We start from the raw sequence: 26,924 nt of genomic DNA, 5'->3' as shown, positions 1-26,924 counted from the left end.
TTATTAATTTAATTTAATTTTGTTAGTTTTTATTATGAATTTAATTTAAATTTTAACATTAACATTTATTTAATTAATTTAATATTATTGTTATAGATTGATATTTGAAGTTTATTGGCTTTGTTGTTTGTGATCTAAATTATTGTTTGATAGAAAATTTCATTAAAGCCATAACTTTCAATCAAATTTTTTATATAGGATTTTAGTTTTTGTTTTTTTCTGTGATCAAGGTTATATAAATTTCAGAAATTAATTTGCTCTTTAGCATCTTCTCAATATACATTTCAGCTAAATAAGTCAAATAAAGTAATCTCACGTTTCACCTATAATCTTACATTCTCATAATTTTATTAAGAAACCTAATTTAATATTCGACAAACCAACCACCCTCATAGAGAAAAATATATATATTTTATGAAGCCATACAAGAATGTTTGACATCATAATTATATTACAAAATGTCAACTAAATATATATAGGATTAATTTATAACTTACAATTAGAAATTGCATAGAAAAACCATATAGTTGCCTATCGCTATAGCATCACTCCAACATTTTATATTTATATATACCTTACTAAAATATGTTTATTGTAAAAATTATTTATATATGATACTCAAGCCAAATACATATGGTAGATATATTACATAGCACGACCATGACCCTAAATATAATAGTATGGGCAATATTTCAGAATTCAGAGCTTTGTACTAGGCCATTTCTGAACTCAAATGAAATTGAGTTCCGCAAAGATTTCTAAAGAGTCAAAGGGGGCCTCCCCAAGCCATGGAGGACATCATAAGAACTCTTTTCACTCGAAACGGCAGAGCCACCACTCGATCCTTCCTCTTCAACCGGTCGATCAGCTGGAGCAATGGTCATCAGTAGTGGTAGACATGTACAACAACAGCAGCAGCAATAACAACGACAACAATCATCATCATCATCAGCCTCAAACTAGCCACACATCAACCAGCCGTTCATCAGACTACTCGGCCGGCGGTGACGGGGACCCTAGTGCGACGGGTAACAAATGGGCATCAAGGCTTCTAAAGGAATGTGCTAGAGCCATCTCCGACAAGGATTCTAGCAAAATCCATCACCTTCTTTGGATGCTAAACGAACTGGCTTCCCCTTATGGAGACTGTGAACAGAAACTAGCATCGTATTTCTTGCAGGCTCTGTTTTGTAAGGCCACTGAGTCGGGACAAAGATGCTTTAAAACCCTCACTTTAGTCGCAGAAAAGAGCCACTGCTTTGATTCAGCTCGGAAGTTAATCCTTAAGTTCCAAGAGGTGAGTCCATGGACAACTTTCGGTCACGTAGCCGCCAATGGTGCAATCCTGGAAGCCTTAGATGGTGAGCCCAAACTTCACATCATTGATATAAGCAATACCCTTTGCACTCAATGGCCTACTTTGCTCGAAGCTTTGGCCACTCGAAACGATGACACCCCACACTTAAAGCTCACTGTTGTGGTCACTGCTAATATTGTAAGATCGGTGATGAAGGAAATAAGCCAGCGAATGGAGAAGTTTGCTAGGTTAATGGGTGTACCCTTTGAGTTTAATGTAATAAGTGGGCTAAACCATTTGGGCCAACTCACAAAAGATGCACTCGGTGTTGTTGAAGATGAAGCTGTCGCGGTTAATTGTATGGGAGCCTTGCGAGGAGTCCCCGTCGAGGAAAGAGCTGCAGTGATCGGGATGTTCCGGTCGCTGGGGCCTAAAGTCGTAACCGTTGTTGAGGAAGAAGCTGATTTTTCAAGAACTCGAGACGACTTCGTCAAGTGCTTTGAAGAATGCCTGAGATTCTACACTGTCTACTTTGAAATGCTTGAAGAAAGCTTCAACCCAACCAGCAATGAGAAGCTTATGCTGGAGAGGGAGTGCTCAAGGGGCATAGTTAGGGTTTTAGCTTGTGACGATGACCAAGACAATGAAGGAGAGCGTGAGAGAAGAGAAAGAGGGAGCCAATGGTCCGAAAGACTCAAGGAAGCTTTCTCACCGGTCGGATTTAGCGACGATGTTGTCGACGACGTCAAGGCATTGCTAAAAAGGTACAAGCCCGGATGGGCACTCGCACAACCAGATCAAAATGAAACAGGACTTTACTTAACATGGAAAGAAGAACCTGTAGTATGGGTATCTGCCTGGAAACCCTAAAATCTTGGCCACAACTACAACCATGGTTTCAACCTGAATCAATTTGCACTGCATTTATGCAAGAATTTGGAAGCAAATCGAAACATGCAGATGGAGTTCATTACCTTTCATATCTTTCTTTTGATAATTTCATATATAAATCATAAATGTATTTACATATATGTTTGTTTTTTCTTTAATGTCTACCTTTTTTTTCTCAGCTTTATGCTTTGGAGTTTGTGATGTTCCTTTTTCTGATTTAGAACATTATTCTTGTTTGAAGGTGTTTTAATTTGTGCCTCTCCCATCTCCATGGCAATATCCCATTCCTTCCCTTCCTGTCTTATTTTTCCTTCATCAATTTCTCATAAATTTGTAACACATTTATGCATTATAGATTTGCAATAAAAATGTGAATGTATCTATTATTAATTCCATTTTTAGGAACAATATTTGATGTATCATCGATACATAAGTTCCATACACAAACGGTAAATAATAACATGATACATGATCATTAAATTAAATAAAAATATACAGGACTTATAAATAAATACTAAAATTTTATTTAAAATAAATAAACATTAATTGTAACTATTATAAATAAAATTAATAACTCTCCCATTGAGAATCTTGGATTTAATGGTCTAGGACTTAAGTTTAAGATTTTAGCATTTATTTATAATTAACGCTATTTAATTATGTTTAAATAAAGTTTGTTGATAACCTTAACTTATTAAATAGCTCCTAACTAGGGATATTAGCATTTTTAGGGATTAACATTGTATTATTTTCTTATTTATCATGATACTTTGCATATATAAACATGTACATAATTTTAGAATTATCAATGAATTGAGTGAATGTTTCCTCAATATTACTTGGTGCATTTCTCTAATTCTTAACATGATATCAAATTTAGGTTTCATTTACGGATTTTTTTCAACAACCAAACATACATTCAAGTATATCATTTTAACCATTCAAAACTTGCCATTAAACACAACTCATATGACCTCACATATAGCCAATTCATGCCACAACACATATATAAGTTTACCGTATTGCCAAAACATATCTTGAAACATATATGAACAATAGTTTTAAACTCAAACACTAACCAAGGTTTAAATTAATCATTCATTCACAAGTTAACACATATACAAGCTCCTAAACACATGTCACAATATCGAGCTTAAACGAATAAAAGTCTACTGAGTTGATAGAGGGATAGTGTGATCTTCGAGCTGATCCGAATGACGAGTTCCGCAAACGACAATCTACAGAAACAGAAAAATAACTAGGTAAGCATTTTGAATGCTTAGTAAGTTCATAGGTAATATACAATAACTTACCTCGATATGCAATTAAACATATTAAACTAAATAATGTGACACATTATACCTGACAGAACATATTCACAAATAATAGATGAGTTCATCATAAATCGAGTCATATAGCAATTCCATATACAATAAGCTAATCAAATTAGTACCATTCATATAGTGTTTGTATTTCAATACCATATACATAATCGGGTCATCATATACAAATTGAGCATTAAGCTCGTAACATACCATTTTCAATTCTCTTTCCATTATTCAACTAGCCAGATAAACTTGAGTAAATAAACTCGGATGCACGGGTAACTACACCTCACCAGAGAGTGCCATAGTACAAAACAGGGAGCACCAAAGTGATGATCAGAGAGCACCAAAGTGCTGAACAAAAAGCACAAAAGTGCTAAACCCATACAAGCGCACAACTAACCTTATTGGCATGCCAATCGTATCTTAATTGTTTATTGAGTTCACGCGAGCATAAATATTGTATTCATATCATTTAAATCACTATAGATTCATCATATACATATCATTCCATCATAGAACATTTCTTTACAATTTAGTCCATGTCTCACATTTCTGTACCAAATCATAACAAATTCAAAATTACATTTACACACAAACAATTTAATAATTCAAACATATTTATATTACTATTACACATAATTATACCATATGAACTTACGATAGAAACGCAATGACAGGATGTTAGGGACTAATATGCAATTTTCCTTTTCCTTAATTATCTTTTGGTTGGTTCAATTCTCGATTTATATGATAATTCATTTAAATTTATCAATTTCAAATACTTTATAGCATGTTATTTTATGCAAATGAAAGTTTAATTTTATTTTTGAATGTTACCTAAAGTTTTACGTTTTATTCAATTTAGTCTCTAAAACCGAAATTACTATAACTTTGAAGTTTGAGCTTTAATTTTTAAATTGATCACAATTCCATCATTCTACAGCCCTATATTATCAATAATTATAGAAATTTTGGGTCAATTCCAAATTCTTTACACATTAGTCCCTATGCTCAAAATTAACAACTTTCACTTTAAAAATTAGTCATTTTCACTTTTAACCTTAAAATCTAACCATTTAACACCAAGAAATTCAAGAAATCATCAATGAAAACTTTTAAAAACTTTAACAGTTTCACAAATTAATACATGGGTTAGCCAAATCAAGCTCTCATGGCCTCAAAAACATAAAAATTACAAGAAACAGAACTAAAATCACATACAAATTGATGGGCTGAATGGTTAAGGTTATAAAAATGGCTTCTTTAGGTTTTTTCTTTCTCAAACTGTGGAAGAAAGAAAGAGAAAATAAAGATGAAAACTTTAGGTTGTCTTATATACCTTAATTATAACTTAATCAACATTTCTTAAATAGTATAATCTTTAATTAATTAAAATTAAACATATTAACTAAAAATTAGTGAAATTTAATCTCATCCACTACCGTGTATGCACAAACAAGTGGTCCAATTACTTAATTAGTTCTTTCACTAATTAAAAATCCATAAAAATTAAACTTCTACCACTTTTACGATTTAGTCCTTATACTTTAATTAACGGTTCGTTCAATAAAATTATTAAACTGAAATTCATACTCATAAATATTAAACAAAAATACTCACAACTTTGATCATTGGAAAATGGGGTTCTGAAACCACCATTTCAAGTACCACTGAAAAATGGGTTGTTATACCACACCTCGATTGGTGCTATTTTTTGATCACTCTCTTTTACGTGTGGGATACTTGGGCTAGTGTGCTTTTGGGGTTCCTTTTTTGTGGTTTTTGGACTATTTTGGGTCTTTTTTTATCAGATAGTGCTTTTGAGGCTTTGTTTTACTTTTAAAGCTCTATTACGTTGCAAAATGAGAAACACACTATTATGACTAAAAATCCTTCTTTGCAAGTCAGTCTCGTAAAGCTTGATAGGAGTAACTATTAGTCTCATAAAGCTTGATAGGAGTAACTATCTTGCTTGGTCAAGGACATGTTTGTTGTTTATCAAGGCTTGCAGATTGTAGGAATATATCATCGATACTATAGAGAAACATGTACTCACTGATAAAACTTTTAATTAGTGGGATATGAAGAACTCTCTTTTTACAGTTTGGCTTATAAACTCCATGCAACCTCATATTTCTAAAACCTACTTGATGCTTGATATTGCAGAAAAGATATGGAATGTTGTTGCTCTCACCTACTCTAGTGTTGGGATGATGCTCAATTTTTTTATATTCGTAATAAGGTCCATAATATGAAGTATGGTAAGCTAACTATTTCTTAATATGTTTCTGAATTAAGTGCTTATGGAAGGAACTAGAATATTAATATAATTTTCAGGCATTTATCCTAGTGATGTTGTGAAGTTTCAAAAGTTGGTGGAAAATTAACTAGTGTATGAGTTTTTGGTCGAGTGTGTTCAGATTTGGGTTCAAGTACTTTGTAAAACTCCTTTTCCTTCTCTTTAGGAGGCATACTCCTACATACAATAGGAGGAAAGTCGGCATGTTGTTATGCTCTATACTCCACCTATTGATAAAGTTGGCCTTCTTGTTAGCTAGGACAGTCATTCGAGTGGTAAGTTTGAAAAAGATCATCAATATTATGACTATTGTGGCAAGCATAGGCACACTAGCAATTCTTGTTTGAAATTGCATGGTCGACCCATTAAAGGTCATGGAGGCAAACGAGGAAGCAATTCTCGACCCCAAACGAAATTATCTGAATTTGTGGGTACAAAGGACAAGTCAAATTTTGTTGAGAGTTTCTCCTCTGATGAGATTCAACATCTTCATCGTCTTTTTTCTCAACTGGACTCTACCTCGAGTTCCAAATCTAGCTTCATGAAATTAGATACTACTTTAAATCCCCACTTTACTTTTAAATATTGGGTTATTAATTCTAGTACGAATAGACATATGACAAGGTTAAAAAAAAGCTTATTGAACTAAAATCCTTGTTCCCCTAACGATAGTGTGCCTATAGCTTATTTAACTAAAATCATTGTTCCTCTAACCAAAAAATATTTTCTTTACTTTTAGTGGGAAAGTAAAAATTTCTCTCATAGAATCGATAGAATTGTTATTCTCGAAAAATATAATTTATAATTAGAAATAAATTCGACTATTTTTGGCGAATAACAATATCTCAATGTTGTATATAAATTGTTGTATCTTTAGCACTACCGGTTCCATCTATTTATAGGGAGAGGAAGTGAAACCCTAGTTTAATTAATAGAATGCATTTGATGTCTATTTAATAGAAAAACAATCCCCTAATTGAACTAGGAGAGCGAGGGGTGGCAACCCTATTTAAAATACTAGGGTTTGTCATCCCCTTGTATTCAATAGGAGGGGCATTGAGCCACTTCTGTATCGGGTCCAATTATAAGTGTTTTTTGGACTTTAAACGAGCACTTTATAATTTAATTCAACTCAATACATGTTTTTTTATTTCCAAAATAAACAGTATAAATTAATCTAAATAAATTAATTTTTCTCGACCTAATTCTGTTTCCATTAAAATCATGACAACTTTATCATACATAAATATATGATAAAATATATTTAATCTTTCTACATTTAATGGATTCACAATGATCATTTAATTTAATTCAATTTTGAACTTTAATTATTTAATTAACTAATTAAATAATATTCAAAACCATAAAATAATTCATTTCTATCAATTTTTTTTCATTTGATTCAACATGCAATTCAATTCTAGTTTCAACGAGCTAGCAGAGGAACCAATTAGACATATGTGATTAGAGCTCAAATGACTTATAATTAAGTTCCAACTTTTTTCCTATTAATTATAAATTCATTTAGCCACAAAGTCATTCCACTTTAGTATTGTGACTAAGCTCAACCCAACGATATACCATTACGAAAGTAACTCAATCAGTGTTCATCCAATGACCTTGTCATAAGTGTGTTACCCTCATAAGATATCCTTAATCTCTTTGGGATAAATTCGTTCTCCTAAAATGATCCTATTTCATCTCATGGTAACCATTACATCTTCCTTCATAAAAATTTAATTATTATCAAATATTAATCAAGTCATTCATCACAAAAACGAAAAAATTATGGTCACATTTACTTTTCATCAACCATGTAATGCCAATGAGAGGATACATTTACCCATATCTTATGCTATGAATTCCACTGTTGTGAATAATGTTACATACTACAGAAGTCGTATACCCAATGCACCAGCTTTTAGTTCTTTCTCTATTTGAACTCACGTTTTTACTTACATCAAAGTATATGGGTCTTGCATACATAGTCTGTCATCCACTCAGGATTTAGGCATGACACACTTTAAACGTCAAAAGTGAATAAATCCATAAATTAATTTAGGGTCTATTCTACTTTTGTCCAATCCAATGTACTGTTAGTTCAGTCAGTCACATCTATGTCTCTATCTTTTGGAAATCATCCGCTCCGATGCCAAAGACAAAGTATCTCCCCAATTGGACCTGATAGATGACATATTAGTCTTTTAGTCGGTTTGCTCATTTCGAATTAGAATAACGACATGTTTAAGTTTATCTATTAATATAAGTTGTCTTTCTGTATTACGATCCTACCATGTAATACTGCGTAGTATTAGTTAAACATTAGACAACCAATGAACTAATATTTGCTTCTATTTTACTTTACATGTAAAAACCACACGAGGAAGTTATATAAAGGGTATTAATGTAGTTCATGAATAATTTTATTAACCAATCTATTCAAAAATAATTACAAGTGTACAAACGAATATTCTACACTTAGGGCACCAAATCCAATAGTTTAGTATCAAATATAGAGCTGATGGATCGGTCGAAAGATTCAAAGCTATATTGGTAGTTCAAGGATTCACTTAGACATACGGAGTAGACTATCAGGAAACATTTTCTTTGGTTGCTAAAATGAACATAGCCAAGATCTTATTATCTTTTGCAGCTAATCTCAGCTAAGACTTACAACAATTTGACGTAAAAATAGCCTTCTTAAATGGAGACCTGGAGAATAAATGTATATGAAGGTTACTCTACGATTCAATGATGAGGATACTCAAGCGAAGGTGTGTTGTAACACCCCTAACCCGTATCCTTCTCCAGAATAGGGTTATAGAGCATTACCGGAGTTTACAAATTAATTTTCAGACATTTCATTTCATCAAGCATTCATATTTATGACCAATTAAAATCAAAACATTTATGAGCTAACATTAACCAATTTAACTTATACAAGTCATTATAACCAGAATCAAATCATCCAAAATTACCAATAGAACCAACGGATAATGTGATATATCTCCAACAAGCTTCCAACCCAATCGAGCTTCCGATAATCATTTAAATGCATTAAATAATTATACATATTACCAATAATAATTCGATTCCAATAATAAAACACAACTATATATAATATTCATTACCAAATAACATTCACTTCAATTAAAATTATATAGAATATAGCTCATACGAGCTCACCGGACTAAATTGCAAAAATACCAAAATTCAGGGACATTTTGGAAATTTTCTATTTTTCTCATATTTCCACCCAATATTGTTCTAAATTTCATTCAATTTTGTAATTTAGATAAATAACCAATCCATTTCATGTAATTTGGTCACTTTTTGACTTTTTACAAATTTACCCTTAAAGTTTCACATTTGTTCAATTTAGTCCTGGACCTAAAACATGTAAATTGGTCATTTTAATGAAAACTCATGCTAGTTAAATAATCATATATTTTCTCCTCCTCCTCTCCATTCCAAATCCTTAATGTATATAACATGCTTATAGGTAACATTATCTATAATTTTACCATTTACTTACATAAAATCATTCAAAGTCATGTCCACTTGAGTTGTAGTCACTAAATTATTTATATCTTGAGATAAAGAACTCCGAATTAATATCCATAAATTTTATCTGAAACTAGACTCACATATGTTATTACCATAAAATTTTCAGAATTTTTGGCTTATCCAATAAGTACATTTTATTCTTTAAACTCATCTGTATTCTGCTGTCTAACAGTTCCGACCCTTCTTCACTAAAAATTAATTATCTCCTCGTACAGAATTCTAATGATGTTTCTGTTTGATTCTATTGAAAATAGACTCATTAACGATTTAAAAATAGAAATTTCAGCCTATAATTATTTTTCTCTAATTTTTGATGATTTTCCAAAGTCAGTACAAGGGAACCCGAAATCATTCTGACCTTGTCTCACAAAATTTATTATATCTCATGATTTACAACTCTATTGCTTACACCGTTTCCTCTATAAGAAACTAGACTCAATAAGATTTAATTTCATATTCTATTAATCCTATAATTATATTTACACAATTTATGGTGATTTTTCAAAGTTAACCTACTGGTACTGTCCAAAACGGTTTTAGTGCAAAATATTGATTACTAAGTTTATAACACTCTTATTTTCCTTCTCTACACTATTTCTCATCACTTTCTCTTATTTTCTTTTCACTAACATATCAAGAACATAAAACCTTATATAATAAAACCCTACAATAACATCAATTTCACACTTCTTGAATAATATCAAACTCAAAAATATATTGAAATCTTGATGCTCTTACCTTGGTCAATTGATTTCAATCTTTAACTTTATTTTCTCTCTCCTCCAGCTTCTATTTCTTGAATCTAACTTGATATTCTAGCTCCCCATAGTCTCCTTGTTATCTTTCTCTCTTGATGACTATGGAAATTCTTTTGATTTTTAGGTGAAAATGGTAATTTTTTTGAAAGAGGGACCAAATTGTAAAGAAAGCAAAACTTTCTTTCTTTCTCTCTTCTCCTCACGTTGGATGCATGGAAGATGATGGGTTGGTTGGTTTTTTTTTTTCATCTTTCTTTCCACATATATATACTAAACAATAAAATAATAAGATATTATTTAAAAATTAAATTAAAATATTAATAAACTAATATTTATTTATTTATTTAATCTAAAATATCTCCAACATCATCATTATCTTCTAGATTTCTCTCCCTTCTAAATGACCATTTTGCCTTTTATGGTCTTTTAAAATTCCATCCTTGAGTCATCACTTAATTTAGTAAAATTACGATTTACTCCCTCAAAATTCTTCACATTTTTCAATTTGGTCCTAATCCATCCATTTTTCTTAGTTTCTAGATCATTCCACCCTTAAAATATTTACACCTTTAGTCCTTCAACTTTGTTGTGTTTACACTTTAACCCCTCAAATTTTGAATATTTACTCTTGACCCACAAAACTTTTCTCACTTTTGCGATTTAATCCTTTCTTGAATTAATATGTCATAATATACTTCTCAATGTTGACATAACTCAATATTACCCTTTTTACAACTTTATTTCCTTATTTTACTATACCAAAGATAATATCTTACAGTAGAAATTTTCAAAATATTACATTTGTGGTCCCAAAACCACTGTTCCGACTAGGCCCAATTTCAAGCTGTTACAACTCTCCCCCCTTTAGGGATTTTCGTCCTTAAAAATCTTACCAAGAGAAGTTACTTGTAACTCTCATAAAACACTTTCACTAACTTTCCAGAATCACTAATCGATTTAATCTCATATATCTCTTTCCAATAAATATATCTCTATATCATACTTTCTGAAATATAGATTTTTCATTTCGACTATCCGTCTTTATACTCGTGAATACGCATGCTTAAATACATACAACTCAAATCATATCTCGATAAATCAGTTCACTCTAATAAAACAATTGAGTTGATTTCAACTATCGAACATTAACATATCAAAATACTTTTTTCTTCATGTTGATAATATATCTCAAACACACAATCTTTCAACATTCTTTTAGCATGCAAATCACCAGAATCACCACATTTTAGCTCTGGAATTTCATCATAGCAAAACAATACACTTTCTAAATATGCATGCAAAACAGAACAATAACCGATCACAAACCGGCCATCCAATAGAGCTTTCGTCTGACATTATAATTAGCAAACATTCTCATAACAGAAGAACTCTATTAGAAATTGAACAATTATACACATATCTCTGAGGATAAAAGAATATATATATAGAATATCCAGAAAAAAAATCATCGTGTTCATTTTGATTGTAATCGTCATATATAGGCATCTTTACCACTTAATTATCATTTCTCTCACTAATTTTGTTATCACGGACCTCACATTATTCCATTCACTAAAAATCTGATATTTCTTTAAAAATTGAGTTCAATTTCACTGTTCAATATGATTTATCACGTAAAATTTGCTTAACACTTACCACAATTTGTCAAATTAGAGAACATCTTACAGAATTGAGTACCTCGTTTTCTCGATGCCATAGTCCAACTATGGTCTTACATGTAATCACATATCATATACTAATGCCATAGCCCAGCTATGGTCCTATACAGAATCACATATCACTTACCGAAAGTACTCATTCCTGCGTTCTACTCAATTTAATCTTCTAATTCAATTTCTGGCAAGTTGATTTTCTGCGTCACGGTCACTAATTTATTTTTATCTGGAGTTATAGGGCTTCAAATTGAATTCTATAAATTTTCCCCAAAACTAGACTCATATACCTCTCCACCATAAAATTTTCAGAATTTTTAGTTCAGCCAATTAGTACATTTTATTCTCTAAAGATTCCCCTATTTCACTGCTTGATAGTTCTGACCTCTCCTTACTAAAATTTACTTAACTCCCTGTACAGAACTCAAACAATGTTCTCGTTTCTTTCTCTTAAAAATAGACTCATTAAGGAATTCAAGCATGTACATTTCAAGCCATAATTATTTTTTACAATTTTTGGTGATTTTCCAAAGTTGGAACAGGGGATTTCGAAATCAATTTAACCCTGTCTCAATAAAATTAAAATATCCCCAAATATACAACTCTTTTACTTCCCATTTTTCTTCCATATGAAAATAGACTCATTCAGATTCAATTTCATATATTACTAAACTTCTAATTCATTTTCCACCATTTATAGTGATTTTTCAAAGTTTCCCCACTGTTGTTGTTCAAAACAGTTTTGTATTTAAAATTGCTCTTTTGTACTTTTGATATTTCCTCCCATCTTACATATGGGTTGATAAAGTTTCAAACCCAAATATTTCCCACATAATCTTGTCCACCATATATATATTCACCTTTCAAGTTTTCCCATTGAACAGTCGGAATGTTATCCGTTATCGGTCGATTCAGCACTTAGCAACCACCAGTGATTCGGGGAATCAGCACTTAGCAACCCCTTTCACATTCAATGATACGGTGGAATCAGCACTTAGCAACCACCAATGAATCGGGGAATCAACACTTAGCAACCCCTTGGGGAATCAGCACTTAGCAACCCCCTTTATATTCAAAGATATCGGTTCACATAGTAGCCTGCACATAGTACTACACATGTGACCATCACTATCCGATACACGTAGTAGCCTGCACATAGTACTACACACGTGATCGAAGCTATCCGGTACGCATAGTAGCCTGCACATAGTACTACACACGTGACCATCAGTTTCACTTTTACATAGTGGCCTACACACAGTCCGTGCCACACATATGATCATTTCTGTCACTTCATTCATATCCCTTTTTATTCTGAATGTTCAATCGGGAAATTTCTCACTTTTTCTCATTTTTCTTTTTACAAATCAATGTCAATTTCTCGTCTTTTTCAATTTATAATAACATATTTAGCTTATATAACATTCACATTATTCAATCCAGTCCAAAAATCACACTTTGGAAAATTTACATTTTTTCCCTAGAGTTTGACAAAATTACGATTTTTCCCCTAGACTCGTAAAATAATTTTTATTCAATTTCCTTTAATTTTTGGTCTAGCCGACCTATTTTCATAACTATAGCAGTCCACAATTCTCACTTATTCAAGTAAATGTATATAAACACACATTCCATCTATTTAAGTAAATTCGCTTATCATATTCAATTAATCAAATATGTTAAGCACATAGCATCATATGATCACCAACATACTTGGATGAGCTTATCACAAAATAAATTTTTTTTTTTCATGAATTTCTATTCTTACCTTTCCAAATTCCAACATAACATGAGCATATTTCATTTATCTCAATATTGCTTTCAACATTATCAAAAATAGCTCGGTTGAAAATCATCTCTGACTTAACAAAACAATTTTGTTAAAGCCCGAAGATATCACACTATCACAAGTAATAGCATGACATGTATTACTAGACTTCACATATGCTACGTTCGGTCCGAGAATCGACAAACTGTAGCTCTGATACCATTAAATGTAACACCCCTAACCCGTATCCTTCTCCAGAATAGGGTTATAGAGCATTACCAGAGTTTACAAATTAATTTTCAGACATTTCATTTCATCAAGCATTCATATTTATGACCAATTAAAATCAAAACATTTATGAGCTAACATTAACCAATTTAACTTAAACAAGTCATTATAACCAGAATCAAATCATCCAAAATTACCAATAGAACCAATGGATAATGTGATACATCTCCAACAAGCTTCCAACCCAATCGAGCTTCCGATAATCATTTAAATGCATCAAATAATTATACATATTACCAATAATAATTCGATTCCAATAATAAAACACACACATATATATAATATTCATTACCAAATAACATTCACTTCAATTAAAATTATATAGAATATAGCTCATACGAGCTCACCGGACTAAATTGCAGAAATACCAAAATTCAGGGACATTTTGGAAATTTTCTATTTTTCTCATATTTCCACCCAATATTGTTCTAAATTTCATTCAATTTTGTAATTGAGATAAATAACGAATCCATTTCATGTAATTTGGTCACTTTTTGACTTTTTTACAAATTTACCCTTAAAGTTTCACATTTGTTCAATTTAGTCCCTGGACCTAAAACATGTAAATTGGTCATTTTTAATGAAAACTCATGCTAGTTAAATAATCATATATTTTCCTCCTCCTCCTCTCCATTCCACATCCTTAATGTATATAACATGCTTATAGGTAACATTATCTATAATTTTACCATTTACTTATATAAATTCATTCAAAGCTGTCCACTTGAGTTGTAGTCACTAAATTATTTATATCTTGAGATAAAGAACTCCAAATTAAGATCCGTAAATTTTATCTGAAATTAGACTCACATATGTTCTTACCATAAAATTTTCAGAATTTTTCGCTTAGCTAATAAGTACAGTTTATTCTTTAAAGTCATCCCTATTCTGCTGTCTAACAGTTCCAACCCTTCTTCACTAAAATTAATTATCTCCTCGTACAGAATTCTAATGATATTTCTGTTTGTTTCTATTCAAAATAGACTAATTAAGGATTTAAAATATAAATTTAAGCCTCTAATTATTTTTCTAAAATTTTGATTATTTTTCAAATTCAGTACAGGGAACCCGAAATCATTCTGACCTTGTCTCACAAAATTTATTATATCTCATGATTTACAATTCTATTGCTTAAACCGTTTCTTCTATAAAAACTAGACTCAATAATATTTAATTTCATATTTTATTCATCCTCTAATTAGATTTTCACAATTTATGGTGATTTTTCAAATTTAACCTACTGCTACTGTCCAAAACTATTTTAGTGCAAAATATTGATTACTAAGTTTATAACACTCTTATTTTCCTTCTCTACACTATTTCTCATCACTTTCTCTTATTTTCTCTTCACTAACATATCAAGAACATAAAACCTTATATAATAAAACCCTACATTAACATCAATTTCATACTTTTCAATAATATCAAACTCAAAAATATATTAAAATCTTGATGCTCTTACCTTGCTCAATTGATTTCAATCTTTAACTTGATTTTCTCTCTCCTCCAGCCTCTATTTCTTGAATCTAACTTGATATTCTAGATTCCCATAGTCTCCTTGTTATCTTTCTATCTTGATGAATATGGAAATTCTTTTGATTTTTAGGTGAAAATGGTAATTTTTTTTAAGGAGGGACCAAATTGTAAAGAAAACAAAACTTTCTTTCTTTCTCTCTTCTCCTCACGTTGGATGCATGGAAGATGATGGGTTGGTTGGTTTTTTTTTTCATCTTTCTTTCCACATATATATACTAAACAATAAAATAATAAAATATTATTTAAAAATCAAATTAAAATATTAATAAACTAATATTTATTTATTTAATCTAAAATATCTCAAACATCATCATTATCTTCTAGATTTCTCTCCCTTCTAAATGACCATTTTGCCCTTTATGATCTTTTAAAATTTCATCCTTGAGTCATCACTTAATTTGGTAAAATTACGATTTAGTCCCTCAAAATTCTTCACCTTTTTCAATTTGGTCCTAATCCATCCATTTTTCTTAGTTTCTAGATCATTCCACCCTTAAAATATTTACACCTTTGGTCCTTCAACTTTTTTGTATTTACACTTTAACCCCTCAAATTTTGAATATTTACTCTTGACCTAGAAAACTTTTCTCACTTTTGCGATTTAATCCTTTCTTGAATTAATATGTCATAATATACTTCCCAATGTTGACATAACTCAATATTACCCTTTTTATCACTTTATTTCCTTATTTTATTATACCAAGGATAATATCTTACTGTAGAAATTTTCAAAATATTACATTTGTGGTTCCAAAACCACTGTTCCGACTAGGCCCAATTTTAGGCTATTACATGTGTAGACTAAAAAATGCCCTATATGGACTAAAGCAATCTCTTAGAGACTTGTTTGACAGATTTAGTAAGGCCATGTGTTGGTTTGGCTATTAGCAGAGTAATGCCAATCATACCATCTTTATGAGACATCACAAGGGTAAAATCACTGTCCTTATAGTTTATGTAGATGACATAATTATGACAGGAGATGAAAAAGAAGAAATGGTTCAACTTAAAAAATGATTGGATTAGGAATTCAAAATTAAGGACTTGGGAAAGTTGCAATATTTCCTTGGAATAGAATTGGCCAGATCGAAATAAGGAATCTTTATTTTCCAAAGGAAGTATGTCTTTAAATCTTTTAATAGAGACTGGCATGTTGGGTTGCAAACTAGCAGAATCACCCATTGAGAGCAAGCACTAGTTACAAGCAAAGAGTGGTGAAATGGTGGATAATAGGGAGATATCAAAGACTTGTAGGACGATTGATTTATCTTTCTCAGAATCGACCTAACTTAACACATGCAATTGGTATGGTAAGTTAGTTCATGCATGATCCTCGAGAATCTCGTATGTAGGCAGCATTGCGAATTTTGTGCTACCTAAAGTTTACACCAGGAAAATGTATTCTCTTATCTAATAATGGCCATATCAAGATAGAGGCCTTTACGGATAAAAATTGGGTTGGCTTTTTGGATGATAGTGTTGGAAAAAATCCAGTTCAAAAAGGGTGTTTTTGAACAGCAAAAAATAAAAATTTTGAAAATCGAGTCGGTTTGTGATATTTATATCAATAAACCTTTTACTGAAATCGCATCTGTGTTTTCGATTAGACGGATCCTTATTGTTTGTTCCTTTCAACCGAATGATCTTTTTTTATTCTTATACCACGAACTACTTCGATTGTGAGCTCAAATGATTCGAATCAAACATAGAATCAGAAATAGTTTTCTTTACTTTCAGTGTGAAAAAAAAACTTCTCTCAATAGAAACTGATAAAATCGTTATTCCAAAAAATAGAATTAATACTTAAAGAATGAACTCTCACTATTTTCAAGAAAACAACTATATCTTAAGCTTGTACTTTTTAGCCCTATTGGTGACATCTATTTATGGAGAGAAGAGGTGAAACTCTTGTTGAATTGTAAAAGTCTATTTCAATAGAAAAACGAACTACTAGTTTAACTAGGATTAGGTGGGGTGACAACCCTAGTTAAACAAACAAGGGTTTTTCATCCGTAGCATTAAACATGAGGGGCTTTTAGGACTCTTTCATATCAAGTCCACTTACAAGTACTTCCAGGACTTTTAACCTGTATTTTATAATTCAATCAACCCGATTTTCTTTTTTATTCCCAAAAAAATCTGAAATTAATTTAATTTCCCAATTAAATAATTTTCTCAACCCAATTCTAATTCTGTTAAAATCATGATGAATTTACCATAAAAGAATCTATGAGAAAATATATTTAATGTTTTTACATTTAATGGGTTTACTATGACCAAATGATTTATTTTATTTTTGAACTTCATTTAATTCGAAAACCATTAATTCATTTTCAGGTTATTTTCATTTTGAAGAAAACCGCATTCATTTCCAAATGTTTTCCATTTCTCCATTATTACCATTTATATCCATTTATGTTAATTTGATTCAACTTGCAATTCAATCTAGTTTTAATAAGCTAATGGAGGGACCGATTGGACCTATGCTATCAGGGCTCAAATGATTTATAATTAAGTTCCGGCTCTTCGCCTATAAATTATAAACTCATTTAGTCACAAAGTCATTCCACTATAGTATTGTGATTGAACTCTCCCCAACAGTATACCATTATGAAAGCAACTCGATCAGTGCTCATCCAATGACCTTGTCAAAAGTTTTTTACCTTCACAGGATGTCTTTAATCACTTAGGATAAATCTATTCTCCCGATATGATCATATTTCATCTCATGGTAACCATTACATCTTCCTTCATGAAAATTCAATTACTATCAAATAGTAATCAAGTCATTCATCAAAAAGACGAAAAACCATGGCCACGTTTACTTTTCATGAACCATGTAATACCAATGAGAAGACATCATTTATCCATGTCCCAGGCTATGAATTCCTTGTGAATGAAGCTACATATTGCAGAAGTCGCATACCCAACGCACCAGGTTTTAGTTCCTTATCTATTTGAATTCATGCTTTCAGTTACATCAAATTATATGGGTCATGCATACGAAGTTTGTCATCCACTCAAGATTTAGGTATGCCTCACTTTGAACATCACAAGTGAGTGAATCCATGAATGAATTCATGATCTATTCTTTTTAGGTCTAGTCTGATGTATTGTCAGTCCAGTCAGTCACATCTATGTCTCTATCTTCTAGGAGTTATTCGGTCTGATGCCCAAAACAAGGCATCTCCTCTATTGGACTTGATAGACGACATATTAGCCTTTCAATCGGTTTGCTCATTTTCGATTAGACTACGACATGTTTAGGTTTTTCTACTAATACAAGTTGTTTTTCAATATTACGATCCGACCACGTAATACCGCTTAGTATTAGTTTAAACATTAGACAACCAGTGAGTCAATATTTGTTTCTATTTTGCTTTCCATGCAAAAACCACGTGTAGAGAATATACAAAGGGTATTAATGTAATCATTAATGATTTTATTAACCAACTTGTTCGAAAAAATTAAAAGTGTACACAGATGAAAATACTACACTTAGGGCACCAGATCCAACATATAGAAGGTCTACAATGGGTTATTGCACTATTGTAGGAGGAAACTTAGTCACTTGGAGAAGCAGAAAACAGAGTGTTATTGCTCGATCAAGTGTAGAAACTGAATATAAGGCTATGGCTCAAGGTGTCTATGAGCTTTTATGGTTGTGAAAGATATTGGAAGAACTGAGGTTGTTGGACGAGAATGGGTCATCCTTGGACTATGACAACAGGGTGACCATTATTGTAGCTCAAAATTCGGTGGAACATGATAGGACCAACCACATGGAAACCGATCGTCATTTTCTGAAAGAAAAAGTGGCCATTAGTGTCTTGAGCCTATTTGATTTAGCGTAAGATACACAATTGGCAAATGTCTTTACCAAAGGGCTTAGTTGTAAGGCTTACCATAATCTACTCTGCAAGTTGGGCATGCGAGATATCTATGCACAAATTTGAGGGAGAATGTTGACTTATTGACAGCCTTGACAACTACTAATTAAGGATGTTAGCATCAGATTTTTAGGGATAACTTAATGTTATTTCCTTATTTATCGTGATACTTTGTGTATATAAACATACACATATTTTTAGAATTATCAATGAATTGAGTGAATGTTTCTTCAACATTACATGATGCCTTTCTCTATTTTTTAACAAAGTTAGGAGGATTTATTTATTTTATTTAATAATGAAGTTTTGTATTATTATTTGTGAATAGTTAGTTTTAAAGATATATAGAAAGCCTTTTAGTATTTAAAAATTGGCACCAATATGCTAAAATTTCCTTTAATTACGTATTAGCTTTAATCGATTCATTTTTCTGAAAATAATGTCAAATTTACACTATACTCTGTTGAGCTAAAACACACATCGTTATAAATCTCAATTATTTAATTAAAAATAAAATAATTTCTCCTACAAACATAGACTTACTTCTATTCTAAGTTGTTACCATGTTCGTATCGTTTGATACGGTTATAAAAATTTGAAAGAGCCAATGAGAAAATCAATAATATGTAAAAATAAGATTAGAAGTAGAGTTCATAATAGAAATTTGATGGATGCATTATCAAACTTTTAATAAAATATCTATTTAAAATGAATACTGGATCCATATCAAAACACTCAAAATTGACATCATTTGGTTATAATGTGTTGCCTAATTTCTGATTTTCACTGGACTATGTATTTGGACCTTTTATGACAATAAATTCATTTTACCAAGAAAAAGAATAAGCAAAGAACCCTAAACTTCATCAATTAATTAATTATCAGCTTGTAATTGGCAGCATAAAGCATATATCTGTTTATGCATATCTTATAATTGGTTTATATCAATCATTTTCTTTATTCCGTAATTAAAAACTATTACCCACTATCATATTTTTTAGATAATTGAGGGTCAAGTAAGATAGTTAGGAATATAACTAAAATTTTTGTGTCACGACATAAATGTTATTGAGGTTGTTGGTTATACACTCATATTATATGTGAAAATTTAAATAAACAATCCTCAAATTATACCTTTTAAGTTAGGTATCTAAATATTAATTTTGAATTGTTTTCAATATTTTTGTTTGGTCTAATTCTGAATTCCATCCCTTTATTTTACAAAATTTAAAAGTTAGTTCAATTATTGATAGATATATGAACTTAAACTATTGATTATTCCTTGCTTGTTATATATAAATTATTGAATTGTTGTTTTCTATTAATTATGTGCATATAAATTGTTGAGTTATTGATTTCGATTTAACGGAAAAATTTGGATTAATTTCTCAATCACCAAACAAAATTTTGACAAAGAAACTAATTTGAATTCAAAATTAAATATATATATATATATATATATATTGTTAAAGAAATGGAACCATAAGTCTTTGAAGCTAAATATCCAAGCAATTAAATTTGTTGCGTTCCAACAAGATTCCGCCATCCTCTATATTCCATAGGTTTAGGATGGTTTCCCAAAGGGGAATTATAGGGAGCAAATTCCTTTCAAACTCCCTATATTCCTACCTCTATATTCTATATGATGATTATGTTTTCCATTCATGTCTATACGAGAGCCAATTATAATGTTACGTTTATAGGTGATTTTAGTTATATTAATGCATTGTTTGTATGGATTCCATTGATATATAAATCTAAACTCTTAATAATATATTTATTCATTCTATTAAATTATTAAAATGGAACATTTATAATGAGTGTTTGGAATTACCTACAACAATTAAGGATTGTTTTGCTAGATCAACATGGCTGATGATGAAAGCGCATTTGTGTTAAAATATATGCTCACTAATTAGATTTCATGTGTTATCTAGAAGGCAATTCTATTAATTTTTCAAATGAATAATTATTTTATGTGGTAGTTTAGATAAAAGAAAAAAATTATTTAATAGGTAATTTTATATGATATAATTTGGACTCATGTCATTTATATTAATAAAATATTAAGTAAAGCTTTAAGTTAATTTAGTAGAATTATCCTTGATATATAATTATCCTTAATGGCATTTGATATCATATACCCTATTTGATATAGTATCCATAACACTTGAATTTAAACCCTCAAATTTAAATATATTAAATTTGAATTCTAAATGTTTTAATTCGTTATAAAATAATATGTAACTTGAAAATATTTAAAAGAAATTATTTATATCAATAAATGTTTAATGCAAGTGGTAAGGCACATTGCATTATTAAAGAGAGATGCAAGTTTGAAGTTTGAATTTTAGAGATGACATTATTGGAAAGGATAATCACAAATCCGAACATAAATCATAAAATAGAGATAAACGATACCAACAAAAATTAATTATGCTATGATTGGAATATTTTATATTCTCTCATATATATATTTTTAATTAGATATACCCATTTTGAACTATCTTGTGTTAGAGTCGTAAAACAAAATTTGATATAAACTTAAAAGCGTAAATCGGGATCTATCATGTCAAATCATCAAGAACAAAACTAGATGTGGAAGTGTACTTGAATTCATCGATTACTTGAAATATTGTATGGATCTTATGGTTTTGATATTCTAAATTAGCACACAAATAATATATAGAATGTGATTCTCTCTTTTCTAAAGATGGGATATTAGAAAAGTTAGCATGTGTGTAATTTGAGGACCATCATAACCCTAATATATAATTTTAGCCCATCATTGATTAGAAGTATCTACACATATTTGACCCATACTTTATTTAATAATTAAAGTCCAAATTAGATCACTTTAATTTAGGCTAATCTATTATGGTAGTAAATAATAACATGTAATTACTCTTATTATATATGTGATATCCATATTTTCGAACATATTCAAGATAACCCAAAGTTGTACAACGAAACCCAATATATTTCATGCATCCTCTTGGAAATTAATGTTAAACCAGAAATGTTTGTTTTAAAGACATCAAATAAAAGATGGGAAAAAAATTGACATAAAGAGAAAAAGAGAAAGGGGGCCAAAGAAGAGACATTGGTGGCAAACATAAGAATACCAACCAAATCCCATGTTTGCCTACCTTTGTGTGTGTCCAGTGACTGGAATAGCATATATATATATATATTTGCTTTTACTTACCATTATTCTGTTCTTACTTTACTCCAACATTATGTAGTGGAAACAACTTTTCCAGATTTAGATAAGACCCATTTTCTGTTCATTATTTATTTCCTTTGATCTATTTCCCTTCTGTATTTGCTCATCATTTATCCAATTATTAATTTCTTTTCCTTTTCCTTTATATATATATATATCTTCTTTTAATTCACTCAAAATTGTGCAAATGATTGAAGACTTTTGTGTGGGATAATAAGTCAATGCCCAGGAGAAATTTCTATTTCATATACGTCTAAGAGTCGCCCGACATCTTATATATCAAAAGGAGAATAAAAAATTAAATGTTAGAGATAAGATCATACCCAATATATATATTCTTTTATATACCACAATCATCTCAAGTGCACACACATATTACATTATCACACAAACGAAATTACAAATCAAATTTTGATCTCAGGTAAACTCCCTTTCAGCGAATGGCTTACGGCTTGAGTTCATACTCTATTATTATTATTATTAAGGTTTATGTATGATATATAATGGTTAATTAAACATGTTCAAAATCCAAAATCTTTTATTTGGTTACCAACCTTATTTTGGGCCGATGCTAGACTGGTCCAAAAGGTTAAAAATATTATTTTATACAATAATAAAAATATTTTTATGATTCAATTTAAATAAAATACTATTGTTAAATAATAAATTGGGCCGGATCTAATTTAATTACAATTTTCCTCAAAGCTTAGCTCTTAAATACACCTACTATTAGTAAGTCAAATGATACCAGTTAAACACCGTAATTATAAAAAATGTAAATATTAATATAGTGATTATACTATTTATAATTATGAAAATTCTAATTTTACATATCTTTCTTTAAAAATTAAAATAAGAATGTTAAACATCAACCAAACTAATTACTCACATAGTTTCTCTGATTTTAAAATTTATAAAAGTGTAGTTGAAATACTTAAATTTAGTGTGACTTGCTAATTATGTTTTTAATGAGATATTGCGTAATGTCATTCTGAGTTTTGTACAGGGTAGAACATGGCATTAATTTTTTTAATATTTTGGGTCTAATTAAAATTTGAGAAAATTAAAGAGAATTTTCAAAATTTTAAAGGATTTAATTAAAATTTTAAAATTATTATATAACTTAATTAAAATTTTAAAAAATTTAAGAGGTCTAAATAAAATTTTCAAAACATTTGAAGAACTTAATGATAATTTTTCATGTTTTTGAACGGTCAAGGACCCCTAGGCACATCCTTTGTTCCATCCGTGGTTCTATATCAATATATATTGAATTAGAGTGTACGAAAATATTTTTATATTCAATATTAGTTAACAAAATTGATTTAATATGTAATTTCAATAATGATTGTTATACCACCTTTGCAAGTGCAAGTTCTCTACATGTGTCTCTAGCAGACGAATTACATATTGTATGTGCGTCTTTGTCGGGAAGATCTCATGTCGAGCCAACCTTAGACCATAGTCAATGTTGTGGCCAGTCAAGTTAGATCACCTTCCAAAGCGCATTTGGAGTATAGACTCATTGATTATTCAATTGTTCTAAGATGTTATTGTTGAAAAAATCAATTTAAAAAATAATACTTTCAGGCACAAAGGAAGTTTAAAAATTTTCTTAATACCGAGCCTTATGATATTTATAATAACAAACTTTTAATCGAAATTATACATGTTCTTTGTATGAAGGCAATATAGGTTGTTTCTCGGCTTTCGACTGATCGATCTTCTCAATTATGCTCAAACCCCAAATTACTTGAGTGTGGGCACAAACAAATCAAACCAAATGCACATAATAAATTTTTTTCTTAACTTTTAGTGAGAAAGTTAATTCTTTCTATAAATGGAAACTATGAGCTTTGCCCCCCAAAAAAGAATTTATTCTTAAAAATAAATTAACAATATTTCTCTAAATTTATTCTTGATGCTGAAAACAAGACACCTCCCCAATTTGACTTGATAAACAACATAATAGTCTTTCAATCGATTTTTTTAGTTTCGATTAGACCACAAACTGTTTAGATTATCTACTAATATAAATTGTCTTCACACATTATGATCCAGCCACATAATGCAACATAATACTAACTAAACGTTAGATAATCAATGATCCAATATTTACTTACATTTTGCTTTGCATGCAAAACCTGGCCAAGACAGTTACAAATGATATTATTGTGCAATGAAATTTTATTTAAATCAAATTGTTCGAAAAATTACAATTATAAGTTGATTTTGCTGATTTTGCTAGTACCACTTGGTTTGCTGATTTTGCTAACTACTTAGCTTGTGGTTTGATGGCTATTTATAAGACATATCAACAAAAGAAAAAGTTCACGATGTGAAGTAGTAGGAAACAAAAAATATCTATTCTAATTCTATCATTAGCTATGGGTTTGAATCTAAGAGAAATTTTAGAGAATGTTTGCTACCCTGAGATTTTCTTGTCTTTCCTGACTGATAAGGAAAAAAAATTGGGTCAAAAGAAAATGCCATTTTGGAGTTTTATCAACAATTTTCTTGTGTAGGCGGGGATCCGATATTTTCCGAATCCTTGTGTAAGAAATTACAAAAAGAAATTCTTTTAGCAAATATGTGAATTAGGAAGGATTGGTTGACGAAATATGAACCACAGATTGAATCTTAATATACCTCAGAATAATACATTTTTGTTATCGCGAGATATACTGGCAGCTGCAGATCGTTTGATTGGAATGGAATTTGGAATGGGTTTACTATTTTTGGGAAGAGCCATATTTGTTCAAAAAGTGTGTAGATCAAATAATCAAGAGATGCGTGGTAGAAGATGAAGCACGTGAGATTTTATATCATTGCCACACTGCTCCGAGTGGGGGACACTTTAGAGGTACACATACTACAACCAAAGTATTGCAAGCCAGATTCTTTTGGGGAATGCTATTCAAAGATGCGTATGCTTATGTAAAGAGTTGTGATCAATGCCAAAGGGTTGCAAACGTCACCAACAGAAATAAGATGCCTCAAACAAACATCATTAAGGTAGAATTAATCGATGTTCCAGGTATTGACTTTCTTGGTCCTTTCCCTCCGTCTTTTGGTCACAAGTACATATTGGTAGTAGTAGACTACATGTCTAAGTGGGTTGAGGCCGAGGTTGTGATGAAATTTTTTCAGAAACATGTGTTCACAAGGTTTGGAACTCCTAGGGCCATCATCAGTGATGATGGGTCTCACTTTGAGAACAAATAGTTGAAATGGTTACTCGACAAACATAGAGTGAAGCACAAGGTTGCCACAGCTTACCATCCCTAGACAAATGGGCAAGTTGAACTGGCAAACAAAGAGATAAAAGGCATACTCAAGAAGGTAATTTTATCGAACCGACAAGATTGGTCCAAAAGACTGGACGATGCTTTATGGGCTTACAAAACAACATACAAGACACCTTTAGGGATGTCACCATAGAGGTTGGTTTTTGGGAAAGCCTGTCATTTGCCCTTGGAGCTAGAACATAAAGCTTATTGGCTCTCCAACAACTCAACTTGGATCTTAAGCTTGCTAAAGAGAAACGGATCCTTCAACTCAACGAGTTAGAAGAGTTCCGAATGTTCTCATATGAGAATGCCAAAATATTAAAGGAAAGACTTAAAAGATGGCACGACTAGCACATTTGAGTTTGAGAATTTGAAGTAGGTCAGCAAGTCTTGTTATTCAATTCCAGATTAAGGTTCTTTCTAGGTGAGTTAAAATCACATTGGTCCGGTCCATTTACTATCCACCAAGTTTTTCCATATGGAGTTATCGAACTTCAAGGTAAGGGAGGTAATTTTCGAGTTAATGCTCAGCACTTAAAACATTACTAGAGAGATAAAGTTAAGTGGGATAAAGCCTCGTTCATTTTATCGGATACTTAATTTTTTCTTGTTTTCTTTTAAATAAATGATTTAGGGTATATTTTTGAGATTAGTATGATAAAATAAATTAAGTCTGGGAGATTGAAACTTAAGCAGGACTGCTTGTGACCCCTCCAATCTTTCTTGGGAATTGATTTTAAAATAATTTTCTGAGAAATTATTCCCTAAATGGCAAAATAAATTTTTAGTTTTTCAAATAAAATGGTCAATTTTGATCCAAGTTTTAATTGCACCTCAATGTTCAAATTTTCTTTAAGTCTAGGTCCTTAATTGAATTATTTGAAAATTTTGGTTGTTCTTTTGTAAATATTAAAATTAGCTATCTCTTTTGTAAATATTTTTAAAGGCGCTAAAATAAAGTTTTTTTAATTTTTAATAAATACGATGAAAATAACTAATATATATTAATTATTATCAACTTTGCATAAAATTAGAATTAGCTTAAATTTGATCATATTTTAATTAATAGCTTTTATTTTATTTCAATAAATTAATAACAATTAATATTTTAAT

General features: G+C 30.6%; 1 protein-coding gene across 1 annotated transcript; it reads left to right on the top strand.

The window, feature by feature from the left end:
- The first annotated feature begins 606 nt into the window (after positions 1-606).
- LOC105778265 (protein SHORT-ROOT) lies at positions 607-2,438 on the top strand. Its single transcript, XM_012601941.2, has one exon. The coding sequence runs from the start codon at positions 734-736 to the stop codon at positions 2,165-2,167; it is 1,434 nt and encodes a 477-aa protein (XP_012457395.1). The 5' UTR covers positions 607-733; the 3' UTR covers positions 2,168-2,438.
- The last annotated feature ends 24,486 nt before the right edge of the window (positions 2,439-26,924 follow it).

This window comes from Gossypium raimondii, chromosome 10 (assembly GCF_025698545.1).
Source record: "Gossypium raimondii isolate GPD5lz chromosome 10, ASM2569854v1, whole genome shotgun sequence".
Taxonomy (NCBI): Eukaryota; Viridiplantae; Streptophyta; class Magnoliopsida; order Malvales; family Malvaceae; genus Gossypium; species Gossypium raimondii.
The sequence above is the reverse complement of the archived record's forward strand: the minus strand, read 5'-3'. Positions and strand labels throughout refer to the sequence as shown.

What these genes read in the sequence shown, in the direction of transcription:
- LOC105778265 (XM_012601941.2), top strand. Translation starts at nt 734, where the DNA reads ATGAAATTGAGTTCCGCAAAGATTTCTAAAGAGTCAAAGGGGGCCTCC.